General features: G+C 40.3%; 2 protein-coding genes across 4 annotated transcripts in view; one reads left to right on the top strand and one right to left on the bottom strand.

Moving 5' to 3' along the window:
* Nucleotides 1-1,402: 1,402 nt before the first annotated feature.
* Nucleotides 1,403-5,221, bottom strand: GSKIP (GSK3B interacting protein). Of its 2 annotated transcripts, none has more exons than XM_066188756.1 (3): nucleotides 5,080-5,221; nucleotides 3,897-4,155; nucleotides 1,403-3,287 (listed from the first exon to the last, which is right to left on the bottom strand). In XM_066188756.1, the coding sequence occupies exons 2-3, from the start codon at nucleotides 4,152-4,154 to the stop codon at nucleotides 3,126-3,128; spliced, it is 420 nt and encodes a 139-aa protein (XP_066044853.1). In that variant the 5' UTR covers nucleotide 4,155; nucleotides 5,080-5,221; the 3' UTR covers nucleotides 1,403-3,125. The 2 variants fall into 2 exon arrangements, with proteins under 2 accessions (XP_066044853.1, XP_066044854.1); XM_066188757.1 differs by lacking the exon at nucleotides 5,080-5,221 and adding an exon at nucleotides 4,950-5,013.
* Nucleotides 5,222-5,318: 97 nt separating this feature from the next.
* ATG2B (autophagy related 2B) overlaps nucleotides 5,319-16,483 on the top strand; it is a 46,770-nt gene continuing 35,605 nt past the window's right edge. For both annotated transcript variants that reach the window (XM_066188755.1, XM_066188754.1), the window contains exons 1-7: nucleotides 5,319-5,910; nucleotides 9,396-9,558; nucleotides 11,381-11,533; nucleotides 12,402-12,504; nucleotides 13,396-13,558; nucleotides 14,037-14,216; nucleotides 15,789-15,885. In XM_066188755.1, coding sequence (XP_066044852.1) covers nucleotides 5,749-5,910; nucleotides 9,396-9,558; nucleotides 11,381-11,533; nucleotides 12,402-12,504; nucleotides 13,396-13,558; nucleotides 14,037-14,216; nucleotides 15,789-15,885 — 1,021 coding nt within the window. In that variant the 5' untranslated portion in view covers nucleotides 5,319-5,748. The remainder of the gene's footprint in view (nucleotides 5,911-9,395; nucleotides 9,559-11,380; nucleotides 11,534-12,401; nucleotides 12,505-13,395; nucleotides 13,559-14,036; nucleotides 14,217-15,788; nucleotides 15,886-16,483) is intronic.

The following is a 16,483-nucleotide window of genomic DNA, read 5'->3' as shown; positions in this document are numbered from 1 at the left end:
GCTCAGCCTGATCTGAAATCTTTTATCTGGACTTGTGTCCTACGCCGCAAAGCCGAAGGTGCACCCGGCTCCTCTCGGGCAGGGGTTACCTCACGGGGGATTTGGTTACCGCCCTCCACAGAGATCAACAGGTGCCTGAACTCTCCCCACGGGCTTTGTCCACACCTCCTGCTCCTAACTCTTTATTTTTACTCCTCATTTTAACTCCATCCTATCCCTTTAAGTGCTCCGTTGCCTCTCCTCAGCAGCTGTTTCAGCTGACCCTCCTGCCCGCCCGGCAGGGCTCCCCGGGGACCGGCCGCGGCTCCCCGGCGGGACAAGGTGCCTAAGGCAGAAAACCACCGGCAGAAGCAGCTGCGGGCCCGCCCCGCGGTCACCTCGCCGATGCTGCGGCCGCAGTAAGAGTCGAGGTGGTTGAGGAAGACGCGGCGGCCCGGCAGCGCCTCCGCCATGGCCGCAGCCCGGGACGCGGCCCGTTGCCGCGCGACCGGCGGCGGGCGCACTTCCCCCGGCCGCCGCTGGCGGCGCGCCGCACCGGCACGGGCGGTCGCGCGCTGCGCAGCCGCCGTGAGCACCCGGCCCGGCCCGGGACACGCGGGGCAGCGGCGGCCCCTCAGTCCGGGACTTTGTTCCCAGCCGCACAAGACGTGTGTGGTACTGCCGAGACAAAAATAGATTTTAATTAGGTTACCTACTACCGTTTCCGACAGCAGGCAGGCTCTTGGGCTGCTTAGGGATTCACAGATTAACAGCCAGAGCAGCAGCACTTAGGGCTCCGGACAATGGAAACAACTGGCAGCTGAAGGAGAGCTCCTGAAATTCCCACGCCTCAGTGCTGCGGAGGTGTTCCCTCCACAGGGGCAGCAATGGCATAAGAGAGCATTTTGGTCATCTTCAGTAACCACGAAGTGATGGAACGACATTGCTGTATTACAGTGTTAACCCAAAAGTGTCCCACTTTTGGTTTAACACTTAATACAGTCTAAGAAATAGTACAAGTTTTGTCTGTTAACACCTACAAAATACCTCTTTTGAAAGTATGCTTATAATAATCACAAAAAATGATGGTTTCAATACCTCCAAGACAACAACAAAGAAACCTAACCCCCCCCCCAAAAAAACAAAGCAAACAAAAAATCCCCAACAAACAAAAAAAAAAACCCAATCACAAACCAAACCCCATTATTTTGGCATTTTTCCATATGGATTTCTAACACTCCAAGTCCTTTTACAATCACATACCTTACCTTGCTTTTTCATGACAAAGTTTCAGCTGATACAAATTTGCAGCCAGTTTTCCAAATACTTGATAGCTATCAAAGATTTTTCTAAGGGCATGACTTCAGTTGTTCACTCCCCACTTAGCAGTAGCTCTATCCCCCACAAGAATACAACACACCAGTCCATTTATTTAATTCTTTAGTAATTGAAATTGAACAAGTAAATCAGTCGCAAGGAAAAATATTCAAATATAAATTTGCCAAAGTACATTCTCCTCACAGAGGACTAACCACGTGCCACAGACCTGTGTGCAAAAGAGAGCCTATGAACAATTTTTGGAGCATGGAAGCATACCCAAGGGCAGTGGACTAGTTTCAGAAGTTTCAACCCAAAAAGATAATAACCATGAAATTAAGCTCTCAAAAACAGAAGCACTAATTACAGTTGTCTTGTCATAGTTGCCCATTGCTAACCCAAAGACCTTACAAAAGCTCTGTTGGGCTTGTCTGATCTATATGACTAACCCATAGCAGGTAGAAGTCAAAATAGCTCTGCTGAAGTCACTGGAATCTGTGAAAACCAATAAATCCCTAAATGTGGCTCCAAAAAAGCTACTGCATGTACTTGTCATGAAAGCATAGAAGAATAATGGCAGGATTGTTTAAATAAAGACAGAGAAATACAGAATAGAAGAATACAAAAAGTGTGAATGTCACAGAATGCCAGTTCAACTGTACAAGCATTTCTACCCAACTCTAATTTTTAAAAAGTCTACCATTCAGTACATACTTGAAAAGGTACAGCAGAACAATAGATTTATAAAGAGAGTTGTACCAGTTTTTAAGTAGAAAATACAAGTTATATCTTCCAGCTTGTATTAGTCTTAGCAAATTTCATACAGCCTTTGGTTTCAAACCAATACAATACAATTAACATTACAGTGCTTACTTTAGTATTCATTAGGAGAGGACACTGTACAATTGAGGGAGAAAATGTGAAAATTGGGAGTACCAAAGTACTGTATTATAGAAAGTAAAGGCTGAAGCAAAAATACTCTTGAGTCTATTCTGTACATCATGTAAACACACATTCAAAATACTAAACAGGCCTTCCAAGCCTCTTAAACAATTGCGGTATAGCGTACATATATATAGCATATTAACATCATTTTAAAGAAACGTGTAGCCCATTAATTCTGTGCTTAATCATTCAGGGTTCAGACAATACATTCATGTGTAAGCAGTTCATCTTGTGTATTATTTGGAGCTTGCTGGTTGCCATAGACAAGGACAGATCAATTAATGCTGAGCCTTGCTTTTAACTCCGATACTGCCACTATGTAAGCAATGCTCAACTGCTGAAGAACCAACTTTCTAGCTACAAAGTTGACAACTTTCAGATTTATGTATAGCAAATCAAGAAGAAATTCTTTGTAGAGGTTTTCCAGTTATTTTTTCATTAACTGGGTAGAGCAAGTAGTTACCTTCTATTTTAAAAGGAAGGTATGAAAATTATCAGTAAGCACACACACAAAGAATTACTACTTATCTATAACATTCAGTCCCTATTTTTCAGTTTTGAATACTAAGACTTGGAAAAGAGACCAAGATTTTTGAACATGGTATGGAGCAACTTACATGCTCATTTACAACAAAAAGTAAAATTAAGAAATTTTTTCTGCTATTACCAAAGTGGCCTTTAATAACATTGCGATATATGCAAATCCATGGTAGCAAAATGTTATATAGTAGACTTGTTATAACATATAAAAATTATATAATAATGTACTAGCACAAAGTAGACTTTAATGCAAGAAAGGAACCTTAAGATGTTTGTAAGGAAGATCCCAGTGCTTCATACTAAGAATTCCTTCTAGCACTAAATCTTCCTCATATCTGGGTAAATCATGACTGACTTTCTTTCTTCAAAGCTTCTAGTCTTTGTAGTATTGCATTTCCAAACACCTCTCGATATGCAGGGCTGAGAGAGTCCAACAAAGAGTAGACAGTTTCATGATATGGAGTCTGCAGTCTGTCATCAGTCTGATCAAAATCATAAGCTACTACCTGCAACAAAGAATTGGGTGGTTAAATTTCTGTGGTGATGATCACCTTGGCACATGTAGCACAACATATAACTTCACTAGTCAGGGTAGTACAGTAACATAAGAACAAAAAATACTGGATTTAAATTGCAGTCTCTGCTTTCTACTATGGAGCTTACTGGTTATACTGTATTTAAGACAATTTCAAATACCTTTTGTCCAAAACTCAGAATATTAGTAAAATACATAATTTGAAAATAAGTCTCACATCTACATGTCTGTACAAAAATTAGAAATGGCACGCAAAAAAACCCCAGCATACATGTGTATTATTGACTTCTTTGGGTACCTGGACACTCAAAGATCGACACATCTGTAATAAATTGCTGACTCTATCTTCACCATTTTGTGTCTTGAATAAATTCCTGGTTTTTATTAACTTCCCTTCTTGCTTTGTTGGAAATAACTAGCTAAAGTTCCCTCTTCTAGAAGAAAACATGTAGATCAGGTTTTCATAAAAGTACAAGAGGAATATGTATGGTTGTCAGTGAAGTATTTCCCTTGGCACCTTTTAAATATGGTCATTGTTCGAAACAAAGAAGTTTAAGAAATTATAAACAAATTAGTTTACCCTGAGTCCTGCTTCAGTGAGCTCCAGACAGTATCTGTTCCTTTCCCTGGTTTCCACATTGATATATGCCACATCCTCTGCACAGGGAAGAGTTTTTGACACAAACATGTTGCTGACAGCAAACAAAACATCATTTACAACAGCTTCGGCTTCTAGTCTCATATCTTTCACGTCTGTTCCTTCGAAGTCGCCATAATCAGAATCCTCTTCAAACCCTGTATTATTGGGCAACTCCATAGGATTGTAATCAGTTTCCATTCTGCATATAGAAACATTTACTTTACATTAATTATACCACTGCACTCAATATATATTAACACCATAAACACAAGTTGTATTTAAAAAAAAAAAAGGAAACTATGAGATCCAGTGACTTCCGTAACTCATGAAATGACGGCCTAGAGAACCCATTATATTCAGAACAAGTGCTGAAGAAGATTACATGAACATTTAGAAGTGGTATCAGTATCACTGAAGCTTGTTTTTCTTAGATAAGTTAACTCGCGTTCTGTGGTATAAGACTTTGTTACGATTCAGCGGTCACTAGCTCTGCTCTTTGCTGATCCAGAATGCAGGAGGAAGACAAGTCATGCCTGGAAAAAGTGAAATCAATAGCTGCAGAAAACAAAAACCTACTGTTGGTGAATTTAAGGAAGACTTCGAAAAGTCTGTGAACTAAACGGGTTACCAGAGACTTTAGGAATTACCGGCAAGCGTTTGTTATAGTCAATAAAGAATAAAGCTCCCCTTCATCTTTTAAGCACAACTGCCGATACATTTCAGAAACACAGGCTGCTGGTCTTTGCTAGGAACTGGGACCAGCACGGGGGAGCCCCAGCTGTCCCACGGCCCCGGCAGCGGCCCCGCGAGCAGCAGCGTCGCCAGGAGGCTCAGCTGACACCCGCCGAACTGCCCGAGGCAGCAGGGAAAGCTGCCCCGAGAGCCCCGGTAGCTGAGCGCTGCTGCCAGCAGGAAATGGGGGCTGCCAATCACGGACCCGCAATACGCGGGACATTTACTGCACGGGACCCACCGGTTCCTGCCAAATCCCACCTTCGACCTACAAACAAATTCCGAAGAAGCTGAAGGCAACCGGGGAGCTGGATACCGAACTGCGCGGCCTCCCGCTCCCACGGACCGCTCCCACGGACCGCACCCCCGCCGCACCCCGGAGCGCACCCACCGGCTCCGGCGGGCGGCCGAGGCCCCGCCGACCGACGCCGCACGGCTCCGGAGGCGCCCGCCGCGCCGCGCCGCCCCGCTCGGTGAACAGGGCCCGCCCCGCTGCTTCCCGGGCCGCTCCCCGGAGAGGCGGCCCCAGCGCCACCGGCTGCGCGACGCCTTCCGGCCGCGCCGCCCCCTCCGCGACCGCTTCCGCCCCCGCCTCCTCCGCTCGGAGACGCCACTTCCCGCACGTCACGGTGCCGGTGGTCGGCTGGGGGGCGCTGGGAGGAAGGAGACGATCTGCCGCGATCGGCCCGGCCGCTCTCGCCGGCGGCGCTGAGCTGACAGAGAGGGGCTGCCCGCCCGCCGGACCCCGGCCCCTTCCCCGCGCAGCGCGGCTGCAGCGGCCCCTCCGCGCCCGCGGCCGCCGAGAAGATGGCGGCGGTGTCCGAGTGAGGATGGAACTGCCTGTCAGCGCCTCTTCGCCCTAGGGCGGGCAGTGCCGCCCCGCCGGGGCGTGAGGGGCGGCGGCGGTGCCGCCCGGCCGCGGGGAGCCCCCGCTCTAGACCGCTCCGAGGCGCGAGGCTTGGCCTGGCGGCCCCCACTCATCTCCCTCCCGCCTCCGCTCTCCGCCCGGCCCCGGCCCCGTCCCGCCGCCCGGCCTCGCGGCCCCCGGCGTGCAGCCGCCATGCCGTGGCCTTTCTCGGAGTCCATCAAGAAGAGAGCCTGCAGGTACCTGCTGCAGAGGTACCTGGGCCACTTCTTGCAGGAGAAGCTCAGCCTGGAACAGCTCAGCCTGGATCTCTACCAGGGCACCGGCTCCTTGACGCAGGTCCCTCTGGATAAGTGGGTAAGAGATGCTGGCGCTTCACCCTCTCGGCTCCTGCTGTGTCTGAGGAACCAGCTGATTCTCTGCCCCCGGCTGCCACCCACTTTATTTTCGATACCCAGCCTCTTTCGTGCAAAAAGTTATAGCCATAATTAGCATTCAATCCAGGGAACTGTTGTCTGATATGCTACCACTTAAAAAAAAATACGTGGCATTTACTCATATACGTTTTCCTAGCCACCTTTCAATTGCGTGATTTTTGATTATGAGAAAGGGAACAAAAACTGAAAGAAGGCAATAGCTGCTGTTATTTCAGGGAGAGCGAGCTAGTGTAGCCCAAACTGCTAGAAATTCCTGTAGTTAACGAGGAGTATGTTTACTGACTACTAGAGATGGCGAAAACAAAGTAATCTCTGTGGTATCTATGCTTTGTCTTTGTCTTGGAGACTTCTCGGTTCTTAATGATAGTGTTATGCTGAGCTTAGTCTGTGTAGATCTCTAAAGGTTACCCCCTGGTCTTGTAGTGGCGAAGGCACTTGTTGACAAAAAGCTGATTATAGCTGGAGTTTGCTCGGCAGGTGGCCTGTCACACTCGTCGTGGCATGTGTTTTTTATATGTATGCGTCTCTACACAGATATGTATATTTCCAGCCTACTGTAGAGACAGACCTTTGGATTTCTGTGTTTGTAATATTTTGCAAAGGTTCTTAGTTTAATTGACAATGTTACTGAATACCTGTCAGAGCAGCTGTCATGAGGAGACTTAAGCACTGCAGTGAATCAGTCACTGACTTCCAGGGTAGCGCAGATGATGAGCTAGGTCCTTTGATTCACTGTTTTCCAAACCGCATTTTTACTAGAGTATGTATTAGTATTAGGCCACACAGGGTACATTTTAAAATACTTATGAATCTGTGATGGTTTTAGGTAACGCTTTTTTAATGTTGTTTGTGTGAAAATATGTTTGAAAGTGGTAGGGGCAGGCGCTTGCCGAAATGCTCAATGTTACCAGTGTTTGAGTGTGGACTTTTTTTGTGGTTTGCTTGTTTCTTTCTATTCTTTTCTGGCTGTGTCTGCAGCTTGTTTTCACTGTGCCAGGCTTGCAGTGAGGCTGCCTCGCTTTAATTGAATTGTTATGCCCTCTAGTGGGTATCGGGCGCTTTTTGCGAGTCAAAGTGATATTATTTAAAATGTAAAATACTTAGTACCAAAACAGTTACGGGCCAGTACTGAATGAAGCATGCATAACGAACACACAGTGATTAAATGGATATGCTGTAATGCTTAGGTGATCTCCATTTGTGGATCAGCGTTTTTCTGTTCCACTTGTAAACAATTACATGTTTGAGGTTCTCTGCACGTGACTCTCATGTATGACAGATTGCAAAAGCAGATGTCACGGAAGTACTACAGCCCTTTTTTTCCCCTAGTCATTGTAACCTTGTTCTCAGTGAATCACCAGGATGACTGCATATTTACATGGCATCCATTTTTGTGGATACTTCTGTTCATCGCAGCACTGTAGATACTTTAGCCAACATTGTATGTGTTTATACATTGTAGAGATATATAGGAATTCTTGGGGCTATTAATGTAATACCTTTGCCTTTTGGGGCCTAGGCTGTTCAAAAGAATCAAAATGTAATGCATGATGTTTGTGGTTGAATTTTAGTATACATTAGATACTACTTTTGTGGACTGTTGGTCAATAATGTGTAAACAAGTCCTGATGTGAAGACTGTGCTTCAGTTTTAAAATTTCACTTGGAATGCTCTAATTACTTCCTTCTAGGAACAGCTGGCCTATTTATGAAGCAATTTAGCTCAAGAGTGCTTCAGTTTTTTTGCTTTTAAACAGTAAATTTCTATTTTGAAATAATAAGCAGTGTACTAAAATACACTTATTTTTTATCACCATGCACATGGGTAGCAAAAAGACATCTGAGTCAGATTTATTCAAAATATGGTAGTTAGCTTGCTTCCTGCTGTAGCAAATTACTTTGTAAATTTGTTCAAGAAATTTAAATGAACCTGTGGTATTTTAAAATACAGTTTTCATCTTTAATGATTATTTTTGCCTTATCTCATACTATTGCCACATGTATAATTCTTAAATATAAGTTCAAATATGTTTGAGCTTTTGTATTATTTATTTTATAACATTTTAATGTCACTGAATTTTAGTTGATTATTTGATTCCTAGATAATTTCCCAATAGGACTGTTCAGAATCTGTTTCTTTAAAGCTGATGTCTTTTTCTGCTGCTTGAGTGGACTTTGGAACAGAAACCAGAAAAACTGAACATGCATGGCAAACAAAATTCTAAAAGCAAGGTTATTAAGAGCATAAGGAGAGCAACAAGTTAATATGATGGGAAAGTTGCACCTGGAGACATAAGAATTAAAAATGTAATTTTCTGAAAACTTACTTTCTTTTTAAATAGTTCTATATAATTTATCATTGTAAACGCAATACAAGAATATAATTTTAAATAAAATTAAAATGGCAAGCAATTTTTGAATCCTTATTTTTTTCAAAACTTATGATGTTGAATTTATGCATTTTCTCAGGTAAAATCAGTGACCTTGTTCAAAACTCAGGAAGGTCAAACCCACACTTTTTCTTGCCAGTTGAAGATTACATCTTTTTATTGTGTTATGACTGTATTATTGCAACCACAGTCTTTGGTAAGATCTTGTTCACGTTCCAAAGTTTCACTCACTGAATTTGGTGTATGAATAAGATTGGGGTTTGTTTCATTAAAGCAGCCAAGAACTTCGGTTTTAGGTACATTTTTAAATCAAAGCACAAGCAGGAACTGACTTTTTTATTAGCCTAACTGAAGAATATGTTTCATGTGTGTGAATGTAATGAAACCTATATAGAGCAACAAGGGAGTCTTCTCAGGATTGTGGAAAAATTGAAAATGCTAAATTACCATGTTAGAGCAGGTGTGGTACTTTGGGCAACTTGATGGTAGCAGTGTTTCTGATGCCACTATAAAGATATGATTTAGAAATGGCAAGTATGTTACACAGCAAGAGAGGATTGTTTGGGTCTATTGTTTCACTGTCACCGAGAAATCAAAGATAAACTTTACACTGAAATTACATGCTACAAAATACTCCTGTCATAGAAACCAGGTACTTTTTGTGCTTTTACTTTCAGCCTGTTTTCAGTTTTCTTCAAGTACTGCCAAAGAAAGAACAGATTAACTTATTAATATTCTAGTATTTATAAGAGTAAGTTAGCAGATTTTTTTTTTTTTTGTAAAGTGCAAAAATGCATCTGCTTTTTATATACAGCCACCACAGATCAATTCTGAAAGCCAGGTAGTGTGAAATTGCAATGGAATTGAAATGCTTGAAAGTGTCTATTTTTTTTCTTTTTGTCTGAGTATAATTAGTTTTCTAGTAGTGTTAAAGTATTTTGTTTGATAGATGCAAAATTATGGATGTGCTTTTAAAAAACGTTACGATTTTTAAATTTTATTTTATTGTTTTCTAGTGTCTTAATGAGATCCTGGAGTCTGCTGATGCACCTCTGGAAGTCACAGATGGATTTATCCAATCAATTTCTTTATCAGTCCCGTGGGGGTCGTTGCTGCAGGATAACTGTGCATTAGAAGTGAAAGGATTAGAGATGGTCTTCAGGCCAAGACCAAGGCTGGGTAGGCTTATTTTTTGGTTTTAGAAAAGGAGATTCTTTACAGTTTTCCAGAGTCAAAAGTCTGTCCTTGCTTTAGTCAATTCTTAGCCTTATTTAAAATGTCATTTAGCTTCCATACGTTAACGACTGAGAATTAATAAAAAAAAGAAACTGTCAGGTGTTTGTGAGTTGGATGTCAACTCAATTAATTGTTGCTCTGATAAATAACTTGAAATGCCTATAATGTTCATATTGTTGTATGTCTTCCAAGCTATTTCAGACCTGTAGAAATGGAAGTGTGGGAAGGAGTTTTTGCAGGTTTTGGGTGTTGTTTGTGCAGTGCTGTGAGGCAGTGTTAGTGGTTGGCTGTTGAGTGGCAGCAGGACAGCACCATGGTGTAAGACTGGGGGGGCAGGTTGTGGAAGATTCTGGCTTTGTCTACTTTAGGCTAAAAGATGCATCTTCTTGTATGTTTAGAGAATGACAATTTAATTGCTATTGCAGTGTGAAATAATGACTTTTAAGTACTCTAAATACATACTAGCTTTGATTATAATGCTGAGAGGGTTGTCTGAGTTCTTCTAGCTTGTCTGTATCCATATGCTTGTTACTGATCTAGTGTAGATTTGTCCTGGTCAATTTTTACTGGTCATCAATCTTCCATAAATTCTGTGGAACACAGAATAGTGCATTTTTAGTGGTGAAAATTGTTTGAATGTCTGAAGGATTATAATTTGGTTTCCTTCTTGTAGTATAGAGAAGGTGGAAGAAAACATTTTTTTAAACATAAAAAGAAGAAAAAAACGCATAAAACCTATTTCTCATCTTTTGTGAGTTACCTTAAATGACTTCCTTGCTTACATGTACTCTACATTTCATCCTGAGTTGTTTAAGTGGAATTAAGTTTTGAGCTATGTTACTTTCTGATGTAAGATTATTGTTTTGAAGGAATGATAGTATTAGGAAGATACTTTTTATTTCTTCACCTGTGTCCAGTTAGCTCTCTTTGATGTACAGTGCTTTGTAATAGACCAAATAGTGTAGAAAAAAACCCCATGGTGCTGCTTTTACCACACATCTATTGCCGTGTGGATGTTTCCAGTCCTGAATGCTTAACTGAAATGTTTTGCCTGTTGAAAATATTTGTATTTGAGCTAGTTTTATTTTTGTCTGCCTATACTGGAGTGTGGTAGTTGAATTTGATTAACTTTTCTAATCCACAGTTTTATAGTATTTGCTCACAATGGCCTTGGCATTAGCTTTTAGGAATGCATTGTCAATTAAGTTAATCTGGCTGATGAAAAACTTGTTCAGCTTAATACCTGCTGTGCTCTTGGATTTTATGTTGTTTGACTTACTATGTCAGGTCTGTGTTAGGCATTTAAAACCTGTTATAATATGCTAAAGTAACATTTTAAACCTTGCTTAGTGTTTCTATGTGCAGGATATTTTCAAGAGGAATAAAAAACTGTGAAATAATTCTTAAAAATTGGACTTAACTTCATTTTGCCAATTATACCTACAAAAACATATCAATATAGTAAAAGAACTTCAGAAATTGTATCATTGCTTAAATTACTTAAACCACTGCTGAAAATTGATTACACTGTTGATTACCTGTTTTCATATTGTTTATACTGAGTTTTCAAATACTAGAATCTTACCAGTGCAGTCTAAATAGATTACATTAATTTTAAAGTAGTGAAGTCTATTCTGTTTTAAGTATAACTTCTTACTAAACCATTGAAGCTCTTTACTGGATGTGCCAGATGTATTGCTCTGTTTTGTCTTTATAGTTTCATGAAGTTCAAATTTAATTTATTAAAACTTATTTTACTCCACAGCATCTGGTTCTGAGCCTATGTATTGGTCAAGTTTTATGACCAGTAGTATGCAGCTTGCAAAAGAGTGTCTTAGCCAAAAATTGACAGATGAACAAGGAGAAGGGTCCCAGCCTTTTGAAGGACTTGAGAAGTTTGCAGAAACTATTGAAACAGGTATGAATCAATTATTGAGATCTGAATTAACATCTGAGATTTAATTGGTTTATGTTGTGCCTCAGTTTTACAAAATGGCATCTCAACTGCCATAACTTACCTGACTAATTTTCACTTGTTAGCATTGCTTGTAAAATCTAAAGAGAAATGCAGGACAAATGAATTTGAAGTGGGGAAAAAAAAATCTGTGCCTGAGGGATTGATCACATATCTTAGTTTTGGAGATGGCTGTGTAATTCATCAATTGCTAGTAATGATGCTGTTGAAGGAGGAATTGAGAATGTTTTTTCAGCTGTGTTTATGCAAAGCTGACCTGTTATGTTGTATGGATCTCCATAATCCCACCATGTTGATAGAAGTACTTCAGAAACTTTTTTTTGTTGGAGGTGGTTTTTCTAAGTGGACAAAACTAAGGGTTTTTGCCCACATTATGTGGTGGGAAACCTCCTGCAGAAATGTCTGACATGTTTAATGTCCCATTTAAAGACAGAATTACTCAGTCCAGGCAGCATGCTGCTGCAGCAGTGCTTAATAGTTCAGACATATGGTGCACAATGAAGGTGTTGCTTTCCTTGAGGATCATCCAGTCTGAGCTACAGGAAAACTTGGTTTGAACTGTCACTTGCTCAAATATCTGAGCCTTAGAGAGCAGTTGTATGCTATGGATATACATATTGGTCATTTAATAGGAGTTTATATTGTCTCTTGAAGTCTTGTTACCTTATTAAACTCAACTGAATTTCCACTGAAACAAATACTGAGAGCTTAAAATCAAAGACCATTTAATATGGTTACAAAAGTAATTGTTCAGTAATTTGACTTAATAGTCTACACTGTATTTTTTTGTTTGTTTGTTTTCTCTTTTAAGTTCTGAGAAGAGTGAAAGTTACCTTTTTAGATACTGTATTACGAATAGAACATGTGCCGGAAAACTCTAAAAGTGGAACTGCACTTGAAATCAGAGTTGAAAGGTAATTTTTTTCTTTTTATATCTGTGGATTTTTTTTCCCAAGGCACTTTTTGCCATTTCCTGTGAAATACATTTTATTCATACACACATATAGTTAGCATGTAGTTAGACATTCACTCTTGAGCACCTCTTTTATAATGCTGAGTGGGCATTGCCTTCACTCAGATTCCTTTAAGCATGTATATGCTAGTTATTTAACCATCAAATTAGAAGAGTTCTGTTTTTTCCCAATATACATTTTCATCAACTTCTACAGTTAATGAATAACATTTCCTAGGCATTCAGCAGCCAGTGTATATTGTTGACCATGTGTGCAATTTGTAAAGGGAATTGACCCTTTTGAGTAAGACACTTTAAATCCTTTTAGAAAAAAGAAGTGCAGCCCTGAAAAAAAAACCCAAAAACCCAAAAAAACCCCAAAACCCAAGCCCTGAAAAAAATTTAGGTTCAATGTGAGCTTTCAAAAGAGCCTGTATGAATTCTGTAATTACTTTGAACATGAATACTGTACATGTTGTAGATTATTTTCAATCTATGGGAGAGTGTAATCATACTTTCTTGCAAAGTACTGAGGTCAGCATCAAATAAAACTGATGCTTACTGAGAATTGTAAATGAAATACATTTGCTTTTAAACACTTAAAAACTTCAAGTTAATGTGTTCTCTGGGGTATGTTAATATTGGAAGCATGTCTTGGTTTTCTGGTGGTGTCCCGTAGAAAAGTCAAGATTTCCACCCATTTCCAAAGAGTGGTGGTTTTTCATTTCATGACAGTGAACAGCGCTGTAAAAATATGGAGAGACCGTGTACAACCTTAAAGGCTAAAAGGCACAAGAGGAGTAAGAGTTTGCATGCACCCACTGTCTTTGTTTCCTTTCTTTTGCCTCCCCAGAACTATGTACTGCGATGAAACTGCAGATGAGTGCTCTGGAATTAATGTACATCAGCCCACAGCTTTTGCTCACAAATTACTGCAGCTCTCAGGTGTCTCTTTCTTCTGGGATGAGTTTCCTGCATCGGCAAAGTCCTCCCCAGTGTGTTCAGCTACGCAGCTGGTAAAAATAAATACATTATATAAGGATGTGAATTGATAAAAGAATAGATAGATGCGCTAATATATTAGTTTAATTCTGAAGGATACAGGAGCTGAACTTGTACTTAAATCTGTGTTTGGGAAGTTTTACAATCAGTTCCTGTTGATTTTGAGGAGAGACAAGGAGATGGACTTTAGGACTGAGTAGAAATTAAGATGTATTGTACTGGAATCTGGTTGCAGCTTTAAGAGCTAGAAATTTAAGAAGCCTGCAATTCACTATTCTGTGGAAACTTGCTCTTCTTTTTTCAAAGGGCTAATGCTTCACATTCCATGTACCTTGTTTTTTCACAGTTATCAATACACGTTTTTAATGCCTTTGCCTTTATAGTTTGTAAAGTGATTATTTGTGTGGTAGGCTTATTTGAAATGCTTGTGTTTTGCATTTTTTTGTTAAGAAATGGGGTACATTCTTATTCTGTTATCTGTAACTTTTTAAGGCAACTGAACCAAAGCTTTCACCTAGCTGGAATCCAAAAATCATTTATGAACCACATCCGCAATTAACAAGAAACTTGCCAGAAATTACTCCCTCTGATCCTGTACAGATCTGCAAGCTGATTGGTAGAATGGAATTAAGCCTAACATTGAAGCAAAATGAAGTACTTCCTGGAGCTAAGGTTAGTCGTGCTTTCCTGGTCTTTAACTAAATTAATAATTCTATAATTTTTTTTTTCTAGTACATATGAAAAAGTGTGATATTCTCAGGGGAACAGAATTGCCGTAGTTTTCATGTTGATTCTTTATATTCTAACCTAATAAATATGTGTAAAAAGACATCTTTATGGTAGCCAGATGAGTCAAGGCACACTGAAATCTGTTAAATGAGAATTCCTGTTTGTTAGAGAGAGATTGGATTTAAGTGTTCAAAAAACAAGTAGACATGGTAGTGAGTATACAAGTAAAGCTGTGTAATATATTCCTCTTCTCTCCAGTTTTTAAATTGGCTGTTGCCCTGTTTTGTATAGTGTACCATATTTTATAGAAACTATAAAGTTTCTACTGCAGTAGAGAAGGTTTTATGTCCAGTATTTTCTAGTCAGTCATAAACTGTTCTTGTTTATTTAGTGAAGGAGAGTCCTTGAAAAGTAAAAGAACATTTTCCTTGGTGTGAAATAGAGAAATATACAAACCAGAAGACCTTTATAGTTTTAAGGTTTATTTCAAAAGGTGCTTATTGAATATCTCTTAATTAATAAGTAAAACTAAATATATTTTTGATTACTTTGGGAATTAGTAAAGAAAAGAGATTAATGGAATTCTTGGTATTTTTCTGTTATGAGATTGTGTATTCATTTTGTCTTGGTTTAGGAAGACAGGTATCTGCTAGGTAAAATTACAATCAGAGGCTCTTTGGCAAAGATTTGGGAAATAGGAATAGCAGTTCTTTACTAGTATGTAATACAAAGCAAACAAACACAAAAAAAACCTCCCCCCCCCCACCAAACAACTACAGCATTAATGACAAACGACAACAGTACCAAGAACTTTGAGGGCTTTGTTTCACAAAACCCAGGGCAGTTTGGTTTCGGTGTCTCTGCAGGATCCTCAGAGCACTAAGCTGGAACAGTGGAAAAGTCTCGGGCTGGTAGCTGGGATGGCAGGGTGTCCCGGCAGGCAGGGGCAGGATGTCCCGGCAGCGCAGGGGGTGCAGGGTCACGCTGCAGCAAGAGGAGCAGCGCCAAAGGAGCCGAAGGCGAGGCAGAAAAGGGGCCCAGCTTCTGCTCCGCGTGCTTTGCGGCGGCTGAGATCCTCGAGGAGCGGCCGACACGCGCCTCCCGAACGCCGGAAGCAGAAAAGCACGCAGCTGCCTCAAGCTGTGTCTTTTTCCTGCGTTATCTCCCCCTTCCACCTTTTGTCCATCTCTTTGTTTCAGCCAAGCACTCTCAAGTATCCAACACCCGGTCCCCTTGGCAACCCGTGGGGAAAAAATTCCCCAGAGAAAAAAGGAACAAACCCAACCCCCAACACATTTTAAGCTAATAATCAGTGGCACATCTGCATTTATCCTGCCAAGCTACAGGTTGGAGGAAACACAAAATTAAGTTTTTAGTTGTATAGAAGATGAAGATATTGGTGGAATGACTGTATTCTTTCCAGCATAAAAATCTGTTATCCAAATAATTGCTTCAAGTCATGTAAAGAAAAATTCCTTCAGTGTTCTTGACAGCATTCTTTCCTTTTCTTTTTAGTTGGATGTAGATGGACAGATAGATTCTGTGCACCTGTTTCTGTCACCAAGGCAGGTTCATCTTCTATTGGACATGGTAGCAGCTATTGCTGGACCAGGCAAGTGAACATTCTGTAAAAGTTAAATATGAATTGCAAGAAACAAAAAAAATAATTTTTGCAAGATAAAAAAGTTTGTTCAGTTGAAAAAAAATTGTGGTGGTACATTATTATGAGTTTTTATCTGATATTAGTAAAATGGTTTGTAGCTGCTGTGAGTTAGGACTGTGGTTTATTTACTGTCTTCAGTTGCAAATTGTACATCTAGTAATGAAAAAACCTGACAAATAAGGCTTGACACATGACTATATAATAATACAAGAAATAAGGAAATTCTAGGTGGAGAAAACCAGGAGACCAAACAAATTCTGGTTCCGGTAGCTTCTGTTTCACAAGAGGAAGTTAGCTTCTCTGTCCTATGTTTTAGTGAGAGGCACAGAAAATATAGAACAGATTGTAATTGAGTTTGTTTGTCTGTATTTGTGAAAAATTAAGAGCAGTGTTCCAGCTACTGCAGTAGAAGTATGAGAGTGTTTTGGTTTGTTTCCCCCATCTATTTTATGTAACAACACTTGTTAGGGTAGATCTGTTACGTTGATCTTTTGAAAGGTCTGTCATGGCCTGGGTAGGTGCTTAATATTCTTCTAATACTGATATA

The sequence above is a fragment of the Chamaea fasciata genome, unplaced genomic scaffold (assembly GCF_029207755.1).
Source record: "Chamaea fasciata isolate MVZ Bird 193981 ecotype frontalis unplaced genomic scaffold, bChaFas1.0.hap1 SCAF_7, whole genome shotgun sequence".
In the NCBI taxonomy this organism is placed as follows: Eukaryota; Metazoa; Chordata; class Aves; order Passeriformes; family Sylviidae; genus Chamaea; species Chamaea fasciata.
Note: the sequence above shows the minus strand (reverse complement) of the source record. Positions and strands in the feature narration are given on the sequence as shown.

What these genes read in the sequence shown, in the direction of transcription:
- GSKIP (XM_066188756.1), bottom strand. Translation starts at nt 4,154, where the DNA reads ATGGAAACTGATTACAATCCTATGGAGTTGCCCAATAATACAGGGTTT. An exon ending in TCACTGAAGCAGGACTCAGG is followed by an intron (nt 3,288 to 3,896) that starts GTAAACTAATTT and finishes TCTTTGTTGCAG; the next exon opens with GTAGTAGCTTATGATTTTGA.